This window comes from Apus apus, chromosome 4, assembly GCF_020740795.1.
Source record: "Apus apus isolate bApuApu2 chromosome 4, bApuApu2.pri.cur, whole genome shotgun sequence".
Lineage (NCBI taxonomy): Eukaryota > Metazoa > Chordata > Aves > Apodiformes > Apodidae > Apus > Apus apus.
The window spans coordinates 56,013,718-56,034,963 of NC_067285.1; the positions used below are offsets into that span (position 1 = coordinate 56,013,718).

General features: G+C 41.8%; 2 protein-coding genes across 2 annotated transcripts in view; one reads left to right on the forward strand and one right to left on the reverse strand.

Annotated features, from left to right (window-relative positions):
- Positions 1-21,246, reverse strand: part of ANAPC10 (anaphase promoting complex subunit 10) — a 178,608-nt gene that overhangs the window by 8,597 nt on the left and 148,765 nt on the right. The window lies entirely within an intron of this gene.
- The window catches only part of HHIP (hedgehog interacting protein), an 82,155-nt gene continuing 62,852 nt past the window's right edge, over positions 1,944-21,246 (forward strand). Inside the window, exons 1-4 of the mRNA XM_051617702.1 lie at positions 1,944-2,652; positions 9,736-9,931; positions 20,012-20,168; positions 20,979-21,180. Coding sequence (XP_051473662.1) covers positions 2,386-2,652; positions 9,736-9,931; positions 20,012-20,168; positions 20,979-21,180 — 822 coding nt within the window. The 5' untranslated portion in view covers positions 1,944-2,385. The remainder of the gene's footprint in view (positions 2,653-9,735; positions 9,932-20,011; positions 20,169-20,978; positions 21,181-21,246) is intronic.

The window sequence follows — 21,246 nt, forward strand, 5'->3', positions numbered from 1 at the left end:
GAACAAAAAAAGCATGGCTGCTGTAGAATAACTACATTGCTACAGTTCTGCCAGCCAGGCTGCTCATGGAATGAGTTCAGGTATTGCAAAGCAGTACTTTTTCCTAAAACTACAAAGCAAGGATGCTGTATCACCAGGGCTGTTGACACCCCAAGGGTGCCATCCTTATTTCACTCATTAGCACAAGCGCTGGGCCCCGGGCTGTACCTGAGGCCTCCCTCACTCACGCTGATGTAGCTCAAGCCTCGGTTGGGAACATTTTCGGCCAAATGAGGGTCAGTGGTAAGACAAGTGGTGGGCATGAGTTTAGGAACCACTGCCCTCCAAGAAATGCACTTAAAGAGAGAGGAAACAGTCTTTATGTCTACTCAATGATTTATCTGATGTACTACTTGTCCATGCCAAATTCCTGTTTGGTTCAGTGCGGACTGTTTTAAGGATAAGAGTTCAAACGTAAATCTGAAAAGGCTCATTTTCTCTGGTTAAAAATAAACAGGAGAACAATAACAGGCCCTAGTTGCTTTAGAAACAAAGCTATTGCATATTAGGAACTCTATGCAATACTTCATTTATCCCTCCTAAGGGGGCTCTTTGGGTCCAAGCAATTTCTTCCTCTATTTCAGGGATGAGCAGCAAGTCCCTGGCAAAGAGAGCTCAGGGCACTCTTTGTCCAGCTGCCCTTCACTCCAAGTCAGTGGCTGTAGCTGCAACCACACCACAACTGAGGACACCCACTCCCTTCTCCCCCCAGGAAGCAGCTAACACCTCCGGAGATGCTCTGGCTCCCTCTTCCCACATGGAGGGCTCTGTACCATCGCCTTCCCAGCGACCTCAGCCTCTACCCTGGGCTGGTCTTTTCTGGAGTCGCATCTTTCTCCTTCCCAAATTCACTTCAGCCCTGTCCACACCGAGTTGCCCTTTCCCTTCCCGGCTCACTCCCCATCTCCCAGGAGCTTTCTCACCACCACGGGCTACTCGGTTTGTCCCGCTCACAGCAGGTCCAGGTGCCCTGTTCTCAGCACACCAGGAGGGCGCTCACCCCTCGACACCATGCTCCCTCCTACCATCAGCAACAGCCACCATGTCAACTGCTCCAAGTACCAACTGGTTGTACTTTGACCTCTGTTCGCAGGGTCAGAAGGAAGGTCACGGACACCGAGGAGTCAGCCCGCAGCACCTTCGGTGGAGCAGCCACCGATGCCGGAGCTCTCCTCAACAGCCACCGGGAGCGGACGGCGCGTCCCATCGCTCTCCCCGGTGCCCGCCGATCCCGCCCGGCGTGCGGCCCCGCGCCTCTGGAACCTTCCCTGGCCCGGGGGGAAGGCGGGAGGGCAGGGCCGGGCACAGCCCGCCGGCAGCTCCGCCGGCCGGTCGAGCGGGGCTGCCGCCCAACTGCGGGGCCGGTTCCGCCGGGTGCCGGCCCGGCCGCCCGAGCTCCCGGAGGAGCGGCACCCACCTACGGCGCGCGCCTTCCGCCGGGCACCCAGGGGCTGCACCGCTCCCCGCCGAGACCGGCCCGCCGGGGTGGGGGGGGGGGGGGGCCGCCCCCAGACCCCGTTTCGCCGGGGGTGCGGGCCGGGGGTGCGGGCCGGGGCGGGAGGGGCGCAGCGACCCCCGCGCGGCCGCCGCGAGACCGCTACAGGGCGGGGCGCCGCCGCGTGCCCCGCGCTCGCGCCGGGCGCGGCCCCGCGCCTCTCCCGCGCGGGCCGGGACGCGGGGGGGGGGGGAGGCGAGCCCGGCGCGCGCCGCCGCCGCTTCCCGCCGGGCCCCCGCGGCGGCGCGCGCGGCCGGTGGCGGCGGGTGACGTGCAGGGCGCGCGGTGGCAGCACCTCCCCGCGCGCCGCTTAAAAAGAAGAAGAAAAGAGGGAGCGAAACATGAGAGCCCCGCCGAGCCGCAGCCGCCGGCAGCAGCGGAGGGCGCATCGCCCGGCCCGGCCGCCGCCGCCGCCGCCGTCCCACCTCGGGGACACCCTTCCTATGGGACGACAAGTGGAGGGCTGCCGCCGCCCGCTGCCCGGCCCGCCCCGAGCCCCGGCGCCCCGGCGCGGCAGCGGCAGCTGCTGAGACCTGTGTGTGCCACTTGCACAACTTCGCCGGCTCCTCCGAGCATCCATCCTCCCGCCCGGCGCTCGGGGGTCTCGTTCCCCCGTCCCTGCCTGTTCGCCTCCGCCTTTCTGGAAGCGGGGGCGACCGAAGGGCTTTTTTTTTTATTCTCCTTTAATTGCTACTGTTGTTGTTCTTCTCCAGACTTTCCCCTTCTGGGGGAAGGAGGTGGTTTCCTGATTTGAAGTGTAAAGAAAAGTCCGTGGGATTCCCCTCCTTCTTCCCCCCCCCCCCACCCCCTCACCCCCCCTTTTTTGGGTGCATTCACACGCTCCCTCAGGCATGATGCTCAAGATGCTGCCGTTCAAGCTGCTGCTGGTGGCCGTGGTTCTGTGCTTCTTCGAGGGGGATGCTAAGTTTGGGGAGAGCGGCGCCCGGAGGAGAAGGTGCCTCAACGGGACCCCGCCGCGGCGGCTGAAGAAGCGCGACCGGCGGGTGCTGTCCCCGGAGGCCCCGGGCGGCGGGGAGGCGATGTGCCGCGGCCTCTACCCCCGCCTGTCCTGCTGCTCCCGCACCGAGGCGCCGGGGCTGCTGCACGCCGAGGCGAAGGTAGGCACCAGCCAGGGCTGCTTGGGGGGATTTGGGGTGCGGGGGGGAGGATGTAGGCAGGCTTTGCTGGGTTTTGCTTGGAGCCCGCCAACCAGTCGCTAACCTGCTGCCTGCCTGTGCGGGGGGATGCAACGGCAGGGGGATGGATGGATGGATGGATGGATGGATGGATGGATGGATGGATGGATGGAGCGGCGGGGGGCGACTGTTTCTGCCTGGGAGGTGAGGGCGAAGCAGAAACATGACACTGGTGCTGATTTATTTCCTCGGGAGTGGCGGGGAGCCCGGCTGCAGCTCCGCTGCGCTGGAGGGGACGGGCGCTCCGCGGGGAGAGTGCTTTGAGACCCGACGGGTGTGCGGGGAAGTTACTTTTTTGTCCGCAGCGCCAGAGTTCCTGGCGGTGGCGGCGGTCCCGGCGGGCCGGTGCAGCGGGGCCGGGCCACCCGCAGGTACCGCGGCGCGGGAGCGGCTCCAGGGCAAGGTGGAGGAGCGGGACGGGCTCCGGGCACCGGCAGCCACGGGGCCGTGCGTTCACTTGGCGGTGGTTTACGGTTTATTTTTCTGGCATGAAAAATCGTCTCCAATTTGCTCCACATGCTTAGTCGGGAAGGTTTTTTGGGTAGTAGATAGTGCCGCTGGAGCAGAACTTTGTGATCTCCAGCCTCCTCGGGGCCCATGTACACGGTTACGTGTATCAGCTGCAGAAGACCCCCGGAGTTCCCGCTGTAGGAGCCCGGTCTCCCTGCTCTGGCTCAGGACCGGTTCCTCCCGCACCCAAGGTGCTGTGAGGCAGCCTCCCTCCTTCACATTACCTGGCAGCCTCTCTGCCCAATTTCAAGCTGCGGTCATGTGAAGGGAAGCACCTCCTCTGCTCACTCCTTTCTTAAAATTGCCAGTTATCTGCATCCTGTAGCAAGCTAAATTCTGCTTCTCAGCTTGTTGCGTAGGTTGGTACCTACCCCTGCAGGAGCGTGTTTGATAAGCTCTGCTGTGATGACCACTGTTGCACCCAGGGCTATGCACAGGGAGGAGAGTGCTGAATAATGTCATTAAGAATCACTGCACATGAAATAAACAGTCAGGTGTATCTTTCTTTCTTTTTCTTTTACTTTTTTTTCCTCTTTCTTTTTCTTTTCTTTTTTTCCTTTTTTTTTTTTTTTTCCCCCCCCTTCCTCCTGGTTTAGGTTTAATTAAGAATTCCTCAGTTACAACTCTGTAGTTGTCAAGGTCTTTGAGACTCTTGGAAAACTTGTGTTTCAGTCTTGCTGGCCCAAGCATAATAAAAAAAAATACCCAGCCTGAATCGAATTTTTATGCTCAGTTCACGGTAGATTTCACTCCATTCTCATGTAAACAGCTTCTACGAATCAACATATGTGTCTGGGTGGTATCTCTCACTTTGTTTTGTAACAAAAAGCCATATTGCATCATTTAATTTGCTCAAGTCATGCAAATAGGAAAAAATCAATAGGACAAAAAGGGGTCGACTTATCCTCCTCCCCACTAAACTGCTGCCCACACACAGAGTCCTGTTGCTTATGGCAAAAGAATAACAACAACACCATTGTGTTTGTTAGTTGGTTCACTAATGGGTGAAACTGGAGAACATCATTCTCCTTCAGTCCCCTGCTCTGTCCAAATGTTCATGCCTTTTGAGGGAGCATTTGTCCTACCCCCTCTATTCCCAGATGAGTGAGAACTGTCTTACTGCAGGTTTTCAGCTGCAGATCTCTCTTTATTCATACCATATGCAGCCACAGTTTGAGATTCAAGGCAGATATATTTCTTCATGTTGTCTAGAGACAGTGTCATTAAGCTCCCGTGTGATAATTGAATTAACTATAAACTAACCACACACAGATAACCTGAAAGATCTAGCTGGGAAAAGGAAAAAAGAATAAGGCCTGGAAAATATGTCCTTAATTCACCCTTTTCTCAGTGGCATCTATGCTGCTGAGGTTATTCAGTGCTTGAAGACCCTTGTAGTAATTGGCTGAATGCAGTAAATTGGAAGTCAACTTTTGGTTAGTTTTCAATCTCCAGGCAGTTGAAGGATTTACTGACTTCTCACTATTCCTTCAAACTATCTTTTAATTCTCTTTGGATGTTTTGTTGGTTTTTTTACTAATGCTACTAAAAACCTGAAATAAATGTGAGGAATTGACCATATATGCCACAATAGCTATTTCTGAGCTATTGGACCTTTTTTAAAAAAAATGTAAGTTACACTTTTAAGGAATATGTTTATAGGATTTTAAAATCAGTCTGTTTTTCACCAAAGATTAATGTTTCACCAAAGAATTATGAAACTTGCAAATCTGCTTTATCATATCAATACATGTTTTAAAAAATATATAAAAATATGTCATTTATGCTTGACAGCATAAGCTGGTCATTCCATAAAAGACCTGGCAAACTATTATGGAATACATTTGAACTGAACTTTTCTATAACTACAATTTTTAAACTGTATTCTACTACAGTTCCAAAACCAACTTTTTTAAACTCCATCATATATCTATACAATGGAGTGGCTATGACATTAACAGAAATCTGAATGCTAGCATTTTTTTTTAAATAAAAATGACCTGAGCATGCTCAGTAGGCATTTTCATAAGAGCTTCTTGGTTAAGATGCCAGGTCTTTGAGAATTTTTTACCAAATTATTGATCTGTTTTTGTAATGAAAACACTACCATTACCTGCAGTTATGGGAACAAAAATGGAGCTACCATAATGAGCAGATACAACACTGCACTGGCTCAAGTAAGATTTTTGCATCCTGTTATTGACATTTAACTCTCTGTCTTCTATTTTTCTGCAATATCCCCTTGTTTTAGAAGGCCTACTACATCCTAGTCAAACATTGTAATAGCGGTTTTTCTAAAAGTTTGCTTAGGATTTGACAAGCAAATACGTCCTCTCTACCTTGGATGGTTTCACAGCCAAGGCTGTCAAGGAATGGGTGAAAAGTAATTGTTTTCAAGTGTGCCCTTTTACAATCATTTGTTTGCTCTGGCTCTTTCACGAACAAAGGCTATTGTTGAACACATCCAACTAAACAAATAACTCATCTTGGGGTCCCTTTAACAGCTGCCTTAGTACAATGATCTATTTACATATTACCCTAAAATTGAAACCGAACTCTTTAATGACATAATCCAGCACTATAATACAGAAGAAGCATATGTTCAACCCAACAGCTGAACAATCTCGTAAGCATATGATTCTTAGACATAAATGCTTGTATATCAAATATAGCTTAATGCAATTACTTATTTTTTCACTGTTGGTTTTTCTGTTATCACCAAAATTATACTGTCTCAAACTAGGTGTGACAGAGTATACAAAATAGATTACAATATTAATCATAAATAATTTTGGTCTGTTGGGTCATCTTCTGTTTCATCTTCTTTTCACTGTCCTTTTTTGTTAATAAACCAATTTAGTATGCTATGCTTTTCTGTGCATTCCAGGATTTATCTTACCTTTAGTGTTCCCATTTTACTTTAATGTGGCTAGAGATTAAAGGATGATCTTACAGATGTTGTAAATTAGTCAGCAGCAGGCATAATCATTATTAGGCATGTCGCAATAAATGTTTGGAAGTTTTATATATTTTCCAGAGCACAGTTAGTTTAAACCACTGTAGTTTGATGGCTTCACATATGACTTTAAAAATTGAAGCAGGAAATTAGTTTACATTTCTTCAAAAGACCAAAGGCATTGTCAAATTTAAGGTCATTTTCAAAGTAGAGGTCCAACAGAAAAAGCTTCATTCAAATAAGTAGTTCAGCTTTCACTTAAAACTCTTTTATTATACTCCAGGATAAATACATTATCAATTTACTGAAACTCAGAATAGAACGGTTGTCCTATCTCCCAACCAGGACAGTTACATATCAGACCTCACACAGAGCAAATGTTACCACCCTATTTTGCTTGAGCATTCGAAAAGTTAAATAACATTGTACTTGATTTTCAGATAATTGATTGACTCTCATTCCTTAATCTTCTGATTAGCTATTATATGACCAAGATTCATTCCAGAAATGACACGAGGGGGTGAATTCCTGTGGTTAATTCCTGGATAGCAGCTGCTCAGGGGGATTAGGATCCTTTTGTCTTAACTTTGAGGACAGAAATGTTGGCAAGCATTACTTCTCCTGTATCACCAGGCAATGTCAATTACGTTTTCCACAAGAAACAGTAAATTAGCTTTGCTATCCTGTTTTTTAATTATTTTTTTTCCCATGTTTACAATGCATTCTGGACTCTTCCAGTCAAAGTACAGTTTTTTATCTGCATTGCTGCAGAGTTAATTCAATAAACACACTGAATATTTACCTAGTAATACCTCTTGTTTACTTGTACTTCTAAACACACATCATACTGCTACCACAAGAAAGCCTACTGCCTGAGATCAACTGCCTGGTGAAAACATCTGAGACTTTTGCAAAGCAAGGTGATACTACTGGATGTAGGCAAGTCCTTTGAAGAGTCTAGTCATTGTGCACTGTCCTTCAGGGGAAAACACCAAAATAGGTAATTTCATCCTTACTTTAGGAGAGCTCCTAGCTTCTTGGTGACATTATGTTCTTAAAAAGTGAAAATGTGGCATTTATGGATTTATGGATAGCACTTTCCATCAAATCCTATTGGCTTCAGACTTTGTTCTATACGGCAAACAATGACTTGACTGAATTATACAGGCCACCTCCCATAAGAAACACAGCAGTGCAAGGTACCAGGGTCAGAATGCCATCATCCCTTAAGTCCTGCTAATGAAGAAGGTTGCCTCAGCAGTGTGGATTATTGCAAGCATATAAGGTCTGTTATTTACTACCCTGATAGTGATGCTAGTCAGTATTAAGTCAAGTTTAAAGTGTTAGTTATTACATATTTTTGTTATAGTTTATTGTAGTTATAACTATATCTTTAGTTCTTGTCTTCAAGGCATTTTTTTTCTCAGATCTACCATATCTAGAACACCTGAAACTCAAGAAAGAAGAATAAGGTTAAGAGTTCTGCAGCTATGGCCAAATTTGAGCAATCTAGCAAAAAGAATGTAAACTTTTTCAGAAGAAGATGGGCTGTGGAAAGAATTCCCCAAAGAATTCAGGGCCAATGCAAACCTTTTGTCATACATGCAACATGCAAATTATTTATTACTGTCTTCAAAGTTTAAAAAACGAAAGAAGAAGAAAAAAAAAAATACAAACTCTTTCCAAAAGAAGATGTGAGACAACTATATTCCCAAGAAGGATCTGAAGAATGTGAGACAATTATATGCCCAAGAAAGGTCTGAAAAGAGATAAACCATGTGTGGCAGATGTTAGTCACACTACTTAACTGCAGGTGCTATGAAGCTGAGGATAATCTAAGAACAGAATAGTCTAAAGAGAGAATATTTCACGCTTTTGACTATCCTGGCAAATCTGGAATAATTTTTTTTAAGCCAATGGCATCTCTTCCAGAATAAGGGTAGACGATACATGATGTTCTTCTAATCAATGATCCAACTTATGCCGCTAAACCTGAGTACACATTTCAGATGGCCTTTTGACAATATATGTATGATAAGACTATGTGCTCCTGGGAAGAGTTTGCGATCTAAATTAATGTTCCTTTAATTAGGATTATGTGTAACTGTACAGGCCATATATTGTGTAATTTTTTTAATACATATCTGTTTAAAACAACGGAGGGTACATTTCTCTGAAGTGTTTCAAGTTTATGTAATTATGATCCATAAATAAAATGCTGAGTTCAGAACTATGTTACCAAAGTACTGCATTCTAGAACAGCATATGCAAACATGTGAAAAGTCTTATGCATTGAGTAGCTTATTTTATCAAAAGTAATGTAGGCAATTCCCATCAATATTATATTGCAAGGGAGTGACATTGGAAGGTCCTACAAATTGATGCAGAGATGTGAACTATAGCAAAAACTGTGTCAATATTTTCAAATGCACTATTTACAAATACTTATCAATTGTATGTAATACAAATATTTATTGCATTAATACTTCTTATACTATGTGTGTTACAGTATTATTTTTTTTTATAAATGCATTAATGAATAGCAGAAAGAATCTGATCTTCGTTTTTGCATTGAATTAGATTCAGTCCCTCTCAGCTGAGACACATTTCCCACTGTCCACCATTGGGATGAATGACCAAAAACCAGTCCATGTGGTTAACAGTAAATTAACAAAGTGCAGTGCATTCAAAGACTAATAAAGACAACTATGCTGTTTTCCATTATTTTTCATTATTTGATGACGTTGTGCTCCTTAGGCTCCTGTGTTTACTTAAAACACATCATCAGTCATGGTTTCGTGCTACTTCAAGTATTATACATAATATATGCTCTTTTTTCAGGACAAAGTTACAGTTTCAATATTGAAATAAATAAGATGTTACAAACAAATTCTACTTTTTAACTTAAAAAAAGAAATGTCTGAGAACATACAGCTTTTTCCACCTTTGAAAACTTTGCATTAGAGAGAGAAAAGAGCAGAGCAACATTTAAAGTATAAAACAATCCAAGGCACCTGCTGAACTCCACAGCAGTCATTTCGGTAGCTGGACTGTGGTATCATTCAAGATACACATATTTTAACTAGATATTATTTTCCTGATGTGTTTTGATGGTAGAATTTTAATTTTTAGTCTCTACATACCTGAATTGGTAACCTTACCGAGTTAGGCTTTAAAGTATTTCTTGTAAGAGAAGTGGGTAAAGGCCTGCTGCTGTAGCTCCTCTTTATACAAATGATCCCTCTAGCTTGCCTACATGATTAAGAGATTGCAGGCTGGGTCCATAAAATAAGTAGAGTAATATTATTCTTATCTGAGAAAGAGAAGCTAGTGCTTAAAATCTCACCGTACTAATGACATATTGCACGTTTCATAGTAATCATTTTTGCACTTGGAAGCGGTGACATGAAACACGATGCATTTATACTAACTGTATTGGGTTAGAATTATTTATTACATTAGATCATGCAGTCTTTTTATTTTGTATAAGATGGGGAAACAGGTCATATGCTTATTTGTCTCTGGTTTGTGGCTTGCAGATACTTTCTGTTACCAACAACACAGAATGTGCGAAGCTACTGGAAGAAATCAAATGTGCATACTGCTCACCTCATGCTCAGAATCTATTCCACTCACCTGAGAAAAGGGAAACATCTGAAAGAGAACTAACTCTTCCCTACCTGTGCAAAGACTATTGTAAAGAATTCTATTATACTTGCAGAGGTCACATACCAGGTAAAACCTATAACAAAACATGGGACTAAAGATGTCTGTTTTGAAATGTTGATATTGTCTGAGCAGTCATAGATCCAGCTCTTCACTAGGTAAAATCCCCATCTATATCCAGGGGATTTTGCCCAAAGACAGAATACCTCAGGGTCTTAACAGAAGATTTCATGTAGTGAGGTAAATATTTTGAGCACTTTCTTACCAGCTTCCTGTTAAACTCTCCATCAAACACAAGATTGTTTGTTGTTAAAGGCACCTGAAACTATTAACTTGCTGAAATATTAGCATGTTCATTGAATAATGCAAACGAGTAGTTGGCCATCCAAAAGGCTATTCTAAATGATAGTGTTAAAATGCAAGTAATAAAGGATGCTGGCTGTTTGCTGTAGACTGTAAAAGCTTTTGAGTACAGTGGTTTTTTTCTGATTTTGTTACCCTAGAAACTGATGGTTTTTCCACAGTGTTTAAAGCCCATTGAAATCAAAGGGAGCTATTTGATAGACTCCTGTGATCATTGAATCCCTTCCAATGTGCTGTTAACGACCATATTCTTAACTAACCTAACACTTCCTCAGTGTAGGCAGTAGAGCTAACTGGATGTAACCAAAGTCAGAATTGGACCTGTGTTGTCTAAGGCAGTCACCAAATGTGTGCTATCACTTGTAACTATATCAACAAAATAACCACAGAAGATGGTCTAAATACACTATTATATTAAATAACATCTTTGGTATTCTCAATAGTAAATTATTTATATGTTTCAGATTGTCATTTTTAAACTATGCTTTTTTCCTTGTCCAAACACTACTTATAAAAAATGCCACACAGGAGAGAATAATTAAACTGGTCAAGATTTATTTTTTTTTTACTAGCAACAGAGACTGGAAAAAAGAGTTGATAATGATATGAAAAATGAATTTGTATATAGTCATTTTTGACATATGAACATGGCTTTGTAATATAATATAAACATATTTGACTAAAGGGGATAGTTTAAGTGGATGAGATTTGCAGGAGGGTTTTTTAATTGCATGTGTACAGTGTGTACTTGTTTTCTCTGAAATCCCAAGAGTGCAGGGATTTTTTGCAAGCGTTCGTTTATTGACTTGAGAAAACAGTTTGAATTTACCTACTTTTTCCCTTTACTGTGGTTTAACATGTATCTCAACCCATTCAAATATGAAAATATTATTATTGTCTTTATAAACTAAGAGATGTTTCTAAGGCTTTCTTAAACCAGCTGTTTCTTGCTCTTTATCACATTCCCCAAAGCAAAGCAGAATAGATCACAGTTGCCAAGACTGCCTGCTGAACAGCGATAACAGATTAGATATTCTAAATGTTTGGCCCATGTAAGAAGTCAGCGCAGAGACTTTTTTTTTTACAAGAGTTTGTAGCTTGTGCAAATGATATTTGCATGTGATAAATGCATCTTGTGCAAAGCAAGTCCCTCATAGTTGTTTTGTGAAATTCTATGTTTCTGAGGAAAAAATGTGTTTAACTGGAAAACTGAAAGAGGGAGAAGGGAGAAAGAAGGAGATGGCGGAGGGACGGAGAGAGAAGGAGAAAGGGTTGAGCAGCACAGGAGCTATAGCCACAGCAACCTCACTCCTCAGATCAACATATGTGGTGATGAATGACAAATTTATTTTTCTACAAAGTTTGTGTATATGTAAAACTGCTGAAGTGCATCAAGATGTCAAGTGCTTTTTGTGACCACCCAGGTTGCCTTGAAAGATAACCAGATGAAAGCATAACTTTAGCACTGGACAGAGCACTGTGCTTCACAGGAAAACAGCCTACATGCTTTAGCATCAGTTAAAATAAGGTTTTTCCTGCATCAATCAGATGCTAATAATCATTCCAAGTACTTGTTCTGAAAGTGAGTTGTACTATCAGAAAAGTTGTTGCTTACTTACATCCACCATCAGGTTTAATATGGTGAATTGACTGGTACATACGGTTATTTAAACCAATAGCAGTATTTCCTGAAGGTATTATTAAGTAAGATTCAGGTCCCTCTTTTTGAGAAGATGGCCTATAGGATTTTAATATAGTTTAATAGTCTTTTATTTTCTAAAATATAACTAATTAAAAAAACAACTTCTTTGGGGTTTCTGTTTTACTTGTGAGACTTGTATATCCATAGTAATATTTATTGAAAAAGGAAGGAAAAAAATAGAAAATGTGGAAGCTAAATTTTCTGTTTAGCCTGGAGAATTAAACAAAGAGTTGGAAATTAACAGGCCCCCAAACCCAAGCTCTCTGGCATTAATTCACAGCACATTTTTTAAAAAGTCAAATAATTACTCTTGCTCCATTAGGGAGTGCTAATTGCTTCTGAACATCAATACAAAGGAGTTTAAGGAAACTGCTGCCTACAAAAATAATTTTATCCCTTAAGTCCTTCACAAATGAGAAATACTGCTATCTACTTAAGATAGCAAGCATCTTTTCTGGAATTAAAATGTTAGTGGTACATATTATCCAAGAAGACTGAGAAATTATACTGGAGTTAGCTCCAGAATTTAATGTATTGTTCTGTCTCTTCTTGCAAAGATGAAAGCTCTAGCAGATCCTTTGTTAACTCTTTTGAAGACAGCAGTTTACCCACCAGTTATGTCTTTATCAGAACTTCCATTGACTTCTTTTAGACATATCCAAAGAAAAAACAGACCTGATTTTTTATTTGAACAGGAAAGTAAGAGTAGCTGTTAGCATAGAATGGATATGTCACCATGGGACAATGTAATGCTTCACAAAGTATATGAGATTAGAACTTCCCTTCTTCATCCCAGGTGACTGTTCTCAATATTTCTCATCTGATCTTTACTATGAGCCTCGGTTAAGTGGTTACTAATGAGGACATTGGAGTTAAGTTACTTGAAGTATCACCTAACAATACAAATTTTAAGTTTTCCAAGGTATTAGAATCATATAATAATTTAGATTGCAAAAGATCTTAAGATCATTGAGACCAAGCATTAACCTAACACTGCAAATTCCACCACTAGACCATGTCCCTAACCAACACATCTATGTGTCTTTTAAATACCTCCAGGGATGGTGACTCCACCGCTTCCTTGGGCAGCCTGTTCCAATGCTTGACCACTCTTGCAGTAAAGAAATGTTGCCTAATACCCAATCTAAACTTCCACTGGCACAACTTGAGGCCATTTTCCCTTTTTCTATCACTTGTTATGTGGGGGAAGAGACCAACCCTCACCTCACTACAACCTTTTTTCAGGCAGTTGCAGAGAGCAGTAAGGTCTCCCCTCAGCCTCCTTTTCTCTGGGCTAAACAGCCCCAATTCCCTCAGTTACTCCTCACAAGACTTGTTCTCCAGACCCTTCACCAGCTTCATTGCCCTTCTCTGGACTCGTTCCAGCACCTCACTGTCCTTCTCATAGTGAGGGCCTCAAAACTGAACCCCAGGATTCAAGGTGCAGCCTCACCAGTGTCAAGTACAGCAGGGCAATCACTCCCCTGCTGGCCACACTATTTCTGATACAAACCAGGATGCTGTTGGCCTTCTTGGCCACCTGGCACACTGCTGGCTCATACTCATCTAGCTGTGGACCAACAGCCCTTGGTCCTTTTCCTCTGGGCAGCTTTCCAGCCACTCTGACCCAAGCCTGTAGCATTGTGTGGGGTTGTTGTGACCACAGTGACCAGCACTTGGCCTTGTTGAACCTCACACAATTGGCCTAAGCCCATTGATCCAGCCTGTCCAGGTCCCTCTGTAGAGCCTTCCTATCCTCAGACAGATCAGCACTCCTGCCCAACTTGGTGTCTGCTAAAAACTTACTGAGGGTGCACTCCATCCCCTTGTCAAAATTGTTGATGAAGATATTAAACAGAACTGGCCCCAACACTGAGCCCTGGGGAACACCACTTGTGACCAGTTGCCAGCTGGATTGCACTCCATTCACCACAACTCTTTGGGCCAGGCCCACCAGACAGTGTTTTATCCAGCAAAGCACATACCCATCCAAGCCATGAGCAGCCAGTTTCTCTAGGAGAATGCTGTGGGAAAGTGTCAAAGACTTTACTGAAGTCTAGGTAGACAGCATCCACAGCCTTTCTCTCATCCACTAAGCAGGTCACCTTGTCACAGAAGGTGATGAAGTTAGTCAAGCAGGACCCACCTTTCATAAACCCATGCTGATTGGGCCTGATCACTTGGTTGTCCTGTACATGCTGTGTGATGGCACTGAGGTCAGGCTGACAGGCCTGTAGTTCCCTAAATCCTCCTGCTGGCCCTTCTTGTAGATGGGGGTCACATTTGCTAACCTCCAGTCAACTGGGACCTCCCTGGTTAGCCAGGACTGCTGGTAAATGATTGAAAGGGGCTTGGTGAGCATTTATGGCATCTCCCTCAGTACCTGGTGTGTATCCCTTCTGGCCCCATAGACTTGTGTGTGTCTAACTGGTGTAGTAGGTCACAAACCATTTCCCCTTGGATTATGGGGACTTCCTTCTGCTCCCTGTCCTTGTCTTCCAGCTGAAGAGGCTGGTACACACACTCCAGAAGTCTTCTAGACTATTTCCTCTCTGCTGTCTTGTATTTCCAGCAGGCATTTGTTAAGTTCAAGACCCCCATGAGAACAAGGGCTAGCAATCGTGAGACTTATTCCAGCTGCTTATAGGATATTTCATCCATCTCTTCACCCTGTTTGAGTGGTCTGAAACAAACTCCCACTATGATATCTACCTTGTTGGCCTTCCCCCTGATTGTCACCCATAAACACTCAACCCTATCATCACCATCATCAAGCTCTAGACAGTCAAAACATTGCTTAACAGGGTAGCCACTGCCTCTCCCTCTTTGTCTGTCCCTTCTGTAAAATTTATAGCCATCCATTGCAGCACTATTGTTGCATGAGTCATCCCATCAAGTTTTCGTGATTGCAACTATATCATAGTTTTCCCTCTGCACAATGGCTTCCAGCCCCTCCTGTTCGTTGTCCATGTCCTGATTTTATAATTTTCCCCCTTCAAATCTAGTTTAAAGTTCTTTCAGTGAGCCCTGATAACTCTTGTGCGAAGATTGTTTTTCCCCTTTGAGTCAGGTGTACCCTGTCTGTCACCAGGAGGCCTGATACTGTATAAACTGACCCATGATCAAAAAAATAAAAATTTTGCCAGTAATACTAGGTTCAGAGCCAGGAATTGACCTGCTGTCTCTTCCCGTTCCTTCCCTTATCATTCGTTGCAACTGAAGGCATAGAGGAGAACACTACCTGTGCTCTTGATCCCTTAAGCAGTCATCCCATGGCCCTGAAATCTCTCTTGATTACTTTCAGCCTCCTTGCAGAAAATTCATCTCTGCCTACCTGAAAAATCAATAATGGATCATAATCTGAGGACCATACCAGGGCAGGAAGCTTTCTCTTCACATCTTTAACCCAGGCTCCAGGGAGACAGCAGACTTTCCTAAGAAGTGTATCTAGTCTGTGTATTGGGTCTTCTGTTCCCTTCAGAAGTGAGTCACCTATGACAATGACCCATCTTTTTTTCTTTATGGAAGCAATTTTGATGCAGGGCATACACTGACTTAACTTTGGTGACACCTCCAAGTTAATGAAACCTCATCCTTATTGTTCAGTGCCATCTGCAAAGCCTAGAACCTAGAACTGGGTTATGCCAGGGCACCCAGGAAGGTGAGGGAAACACAGAGGAGATGTGCTGGCTGTGCTGGACAAGAACTTGTCACCATTGTCCCCTATCCCCTAAGTCACTGCATTCAGCCATGTGGAGAGAATGTAGGGAATACTCTGCATCTTGTGTCCTGTCTGCCTGTTAGGCCTGTCCCAGGGATGATAGAGAAGACTGTCTAATATTTATTGTTAATATAGCCAGTAAAGAAAGGCATGGCTGAGTCTCCCTTTAGGCATGAGCAGAAACTTGATCCATGCCAGTTGAAGCAACATATTCTAAGGAAACACACCTGTGCCACAGCCATGATACATTCTGCCATCCAAGGACATCAGACAGATTTTGAACTAAATGCTCTCTATTATTTTCATTTGAAGAAATCAGTTCTAGATGACTGTGGGTGAATTCAGATTCAGGCTCAAATCTTAATCCAGGCATTACCAGAAGAAATGCTTGATACGAATTTTTTAACTGTAAAAAGAGGCATCCCAGCCCAAAATGCTGGAAAACTAAGAAATTCTGCAACCCAGACAACAATTCCACAAGTTCTACCATGGTCAACTAATAGTCACAGTCAACAATGTCAACATGCAGAAAAAGAGTAGTGGCTCATGATGTTGCTACTGCTAATAAAAGCATCAAAGAGATTAACTCTGGCACTGCATGTGTGCAGGTACATGCAACGCATGAGTATGAGAAGGGGGCCACTAGTCATTCCAAAACCAGTAGAAAGTAATGTGAGCTACCACTGAACTTAATGCATTTTGAAAGAATCAGTCTGAAATAATGATTTTTTTAATGTTTACTGAGAGTTGAGAAGAGAGAGGAGAATGTGTTTTTTGTGAACAAATTCACATCTAGCTGTCAAAAGTGCAAATCAGAAAGGAAAAGAAAACCCACAGGAAAATGCTTCTTTTACACAATACTGAACTGTATGTTTAAAGTGAATAAAAGTGGAAATAAAGCAGGTGAGCCTGATTTCCAGATGCTCTCTAAACCACTGTAGGTCATCAGATGAGGAGACGATAGTCAGTCCTGTGTGCAGTGCAAACAAGGAAGGAAGTGAATAGGAATGTGCCTTGCTGTAAACACTACCACAACATTTGAGTTGTGTATCGAAGGGAAGAGGCAGGGGCATGGGTAAGTAATTAATCCAGTGAAGCGGAATTTGGTGAAGGTAGGATAGGAAGGAAGTCACAGTGTGAGAAGTAACTGACTGTAAATACAAGTGGAGGGAGGGGATCAGCTGGGAGCTGAAGTTTTCCTATGAAAAGGCTTGAAATCATGCAACTTATTCCCACAGCTTTCTATAAAGGCAGACACAGAAAGCCTTCACTGTAATGCTCTTAACTGAAAAGTCTGTAGTTTGATTGTTTGCTAGACAGAAAGTTTTAAAAGCCTAGAAGTGCAAGCCTGAGCAAAAGCTGGCATGTACAACCCTCTAACATGATGTTTAATCTTCGTGACTTCAGTTTTCTTTTGTAACATGGGCAGTGCTCTGTCAACACATACACAACTGGTAGGAAACCTGTAATGATATGTAGGAATCTTTTAAAATAAGGTAATAATTACAGAAATTCATACAGGACCAAACGTTGCAATCCTTATTAGGCATAGTTCTCACAGAGGACAGTGACAGAGCTATATCTGAATAAACTCAGACTGAGCAAAATTATCTTTTTTAATTTTCTTTCCAAACAATTCTAGTGCTCAGGGGCACCCATCAGGGACCATTCTTCTGGACATTGGACAAACACTGAACAAAATGGCAAACTCTACACTGAAGACCTCACAATCTAAGCACGATAAAGAAAACATGAAAATTGGCTACAAGCAGATAGAAGAGTAGAAGCAAAGGTTTTTCTGACTGTCTCTAGTGAATCTGTTAGCATGTTGAATCTAGGATTTATAACACAGACTTTTTTCTAAAATTACTGTGGGTTTTTTTAATAAAATAAAATGCCATCCCTAATATACAGGTGAAACTGAATTTACAGAGATTACATGCCTTACAGAAATGCAACATCTTAGCAATTTTTGACTGATTTTAATAGTTTAATTCAAACCCTATTTTTTATGAGCATTTCTAAGGAAAATGAAACATGAAACAACAAAGGATAAGGCTATCCTTTGTTGGAACCTGTTGATGGGTTTGCTAAATACCAAAAGGCTACTGCAGTACAACATGTACTTAAGTGCATGATAAAGTATTCCATAAGGAAAAGGGGTAAGTCTTGCATATAAGAAAGGGCATTGCATAAGGCATTAGTCAAGTGAGTTTGTATCTATCTGATTGTTATTTGAAATGAACAAGTAAACAATATGACCTTAATATGCGCTCAGTTTTTCTGACTAAAAGTAACATTTAAGCCAAGAGTAGTTTCTCTTCAGTTAAATAGTAGATGTAGAAATTTTAGAAATCCTTAGAAATTGTACTCTTAATTTGCTATTGCATTTTTTTCAATGATCCACTCTTCTTGCAGAAATTAATTATTAAAGATAAAATTGTGTATTCTTAAGTCAGATAACTCAATAGCAAGATTTTAGATTACCTTTGATTTTGGCATTATAGTTACAAGCCTTGGAATACTACTCTGTGATTATATCAGAGTTCTTCCACTTGAAATTATATCTCCCATTTTCTCCAAATAACTACTATAAATTAAAACCAGCTCCTCAGAGATGATATTTGCTGAAGCTCCAAATCCTGGTAATTAAACTTTTACACCACAACACACTACCATGTGTTTCCAGATATTATTTTATAGAAACCAAAGGCAGGCTTTGTCATGTTATTTTTGCAATATTTTTAAAGGAAGATGCATATGAAAAGAAGTATATTTGGGTGGGAAAGGCTTTTCACTCCACAAAAATTCTGGGATCTAAAAAATTTTCCTGTTCCACATAAGGAAGAAATTGAACTCTTTCGAAATTTTCCATGAAGAAGGCCACAGAGAGACCACCCCAGGATAGCTAATAAAGTCGTTGTTAGGACATTTACTTGGGAAATGGGAGACTCAGGGTCAAACTCTTGCCTGACAGATGAGGGGCATTGACCTGAATATTCCTCTTCCTAATGAAACACCCTAATTACAAGACATTTGAGTATAGTGAGATGAGGTTTGCTGTCTGTTTCTCTCTTTTTTATTTAGATCAGAAGGTTGATTTTGGACCAGAAACATCCTGTTAACTAAAATTTTGTCAAAACTGATAATGTTTCTGAAAAAGCTTTGCTCTTAAGAAATTGGCATTTTCCAGTGAAACACAGCTGTCCCCGATCAGCTCTTGTTGTACATTGAAAGCCAGAGAGAGGTTTTATGGCCAAGATCTATGGATTCCTGCCTTATTCACAAGTGGTAAAGCCATGCATAAATTAGTTCTCTAATTCCAATTAAGTGCTAATACTGTGTATCCTATGAGTTATGTGCTGGACCGTAGTACATCCTAACACAGTATGCCAATAATGCGAAGAGGAATGAAGGTAACTTAAGACGTATTATCTTAACATCTGTTTTAGTAAAATAGAACATGTATAAATAGCCAAATTCTATCTGCTTAGATTAAATACTAATGATTACGAACTGGATAGAAATTACTAGAAGTAGTTTTGTGGACAAAAGTAGATATTTTTGCTGTCATTAAACATACTCTAATATCAGTAGTGGCAGGGTTTCTCCTCAAAGTTGGTAAAAAAGTTTTACCAACTCCTTCCCATTTTAACCTAAAGCCTAAAGACCACCTTTCATCCACCACAACCTAAAGCCAGCTCCCATGCAGCGTGAGACACATCCCCCTTTTCAGGGAGTGGGGGCTGAGGAAGCAGACCTTGCAATGGGGCACTGTGTTCACCCATCCTAATGCTGGGAGTCAACCAGAGTGCAACTGCATGTCAACATGGTGCTTCTTGCTTTCCAAGACAACTAACTGGTCACCTCTCTGGCTGATGTCCTTTGCTGCCAGCACTCCATGTCTTTTACCAAAGTCTTTACTGACATTCTTACTGTAACAAGCCATTAAAAAAAAAATAGAAAATAAAAAAGGTAAATGAAAGCTGCTCAAGCTCTTTTAAAGCAGATTGTACACTTGATTAGTAGGGCTAAAATCATGGAGAGGTATCTCTGCCTCAACTCTGAACTTTGTCTCTTTATTTTTTAATGAGTGAACTGTAGTGTCATTTTTAATCACCTGGGATTTTTATTTAAGCACAGTGATGATATGGTTTAATATAAATACAGAAGAATAAACTATAAAAGATAATAGTTTGTATTTATTCAGAGCAGACCTTTTTTTTTTTTTTCAGATAGCACTTAATTTAAAATTACTTCATTTTCTGCTCCATAGATAATCTATTTAAAGATTAGTTTGATGACACAAAACTGCAAATATGACAACATACTAAATATTTGTATGTTCTTGTTCATTTTTAAGGTTTTATCCAAACTACAGCCGATGAGTTTTGCTTTTACTATGCAAGAAAAGATGGTGGTGTATGCTTTCCAGATTTTCCAAGAAAACAAGTGCGAGGGCCAGCTTCTAACTCCCTGGACCACATGGAAGAATATGACAAAGAGGAAGAGATCAGCAGGTTCATAAACACAAATGCTGTTTAATCTGAAAAAAAAAAAAAAGCCCTAGCAAAGCCTGTGGTTTTCACGGTGAAACAGCTCAGTGTGTGCTTGTGCTCAGCAGCTGTGTTTTCCAGATGTTACCTCCTTTTGCTGCTGCTGCTAGTGTATGTCGAAAGAGAAAGTTACATTAGCTTCAATATTTCAGTACCATTTTGTATTTGTATTCCTGAAAAGGTGTTAGAATCCTGGTTTGATTCACCCCATGGATCTTGGTTATGGTCCACTCAGTGGATCCTACATAGTTCTAGGAAGTCATTTCTACCTGAATTTAATATTACTAAACAACAACAGTAACTTTATGAGTAAAATATTTAATGGTTTTCAGTTTATTTCATTCCTGCATTTTTCGTTGTGAAAATAGTTAAACCCCATAACCCCATAACCCCATCATAAGTCATTATTTTTAAGTGAGTTTTGGAAGCTAGAATTTGTAGCTGGAATTTATGGTGTTTATTGTACAGTATAAGTTTTGTATTTATAAATTGTTTTATCTTTTTTTTACCAATTTTTTTCTCTCCTATTCCCCTACATTTCAGATCTAAGATGAATGCATTTCCTCTTTCTTGTATAAAAACCAAATTCTGCTCAAGTGAGGTTCAAACCATTTTCAGCATTATGTGCTTGCATACATTCAAAAAAGCAATTTATCCAGGATTGTATAACTGTGTTCTTAAATTCACTGCAGAACAATAATTTTATCTTTTTGGGACATTGTTGTGTCATTCTTCTGAGAAAAAAATTCTCACTATTTTTTTAAATTATTTTAGAAAACACAAGCACAACTGCTTCTGTATTCAGGAGGTTGTGAGTGGACTAAGGCAGCCTGTTGGAGCAGTACACTGTGGGGATGGATCCCATCGCCTCTTTATTCTTGAGAAAGAAGGATATGTGAAGATTTTAAGTTCTGAAGGAGACATACTCAAGGAACCTTTTTTGGATATACACAAGCTTGTTCAAAGTGGAATAAAGGTTGGATTTTTTTTTACTTATCTCTATCTGTTTATATTTTAGCCTGTATATGGGTAAAAAGGGAAG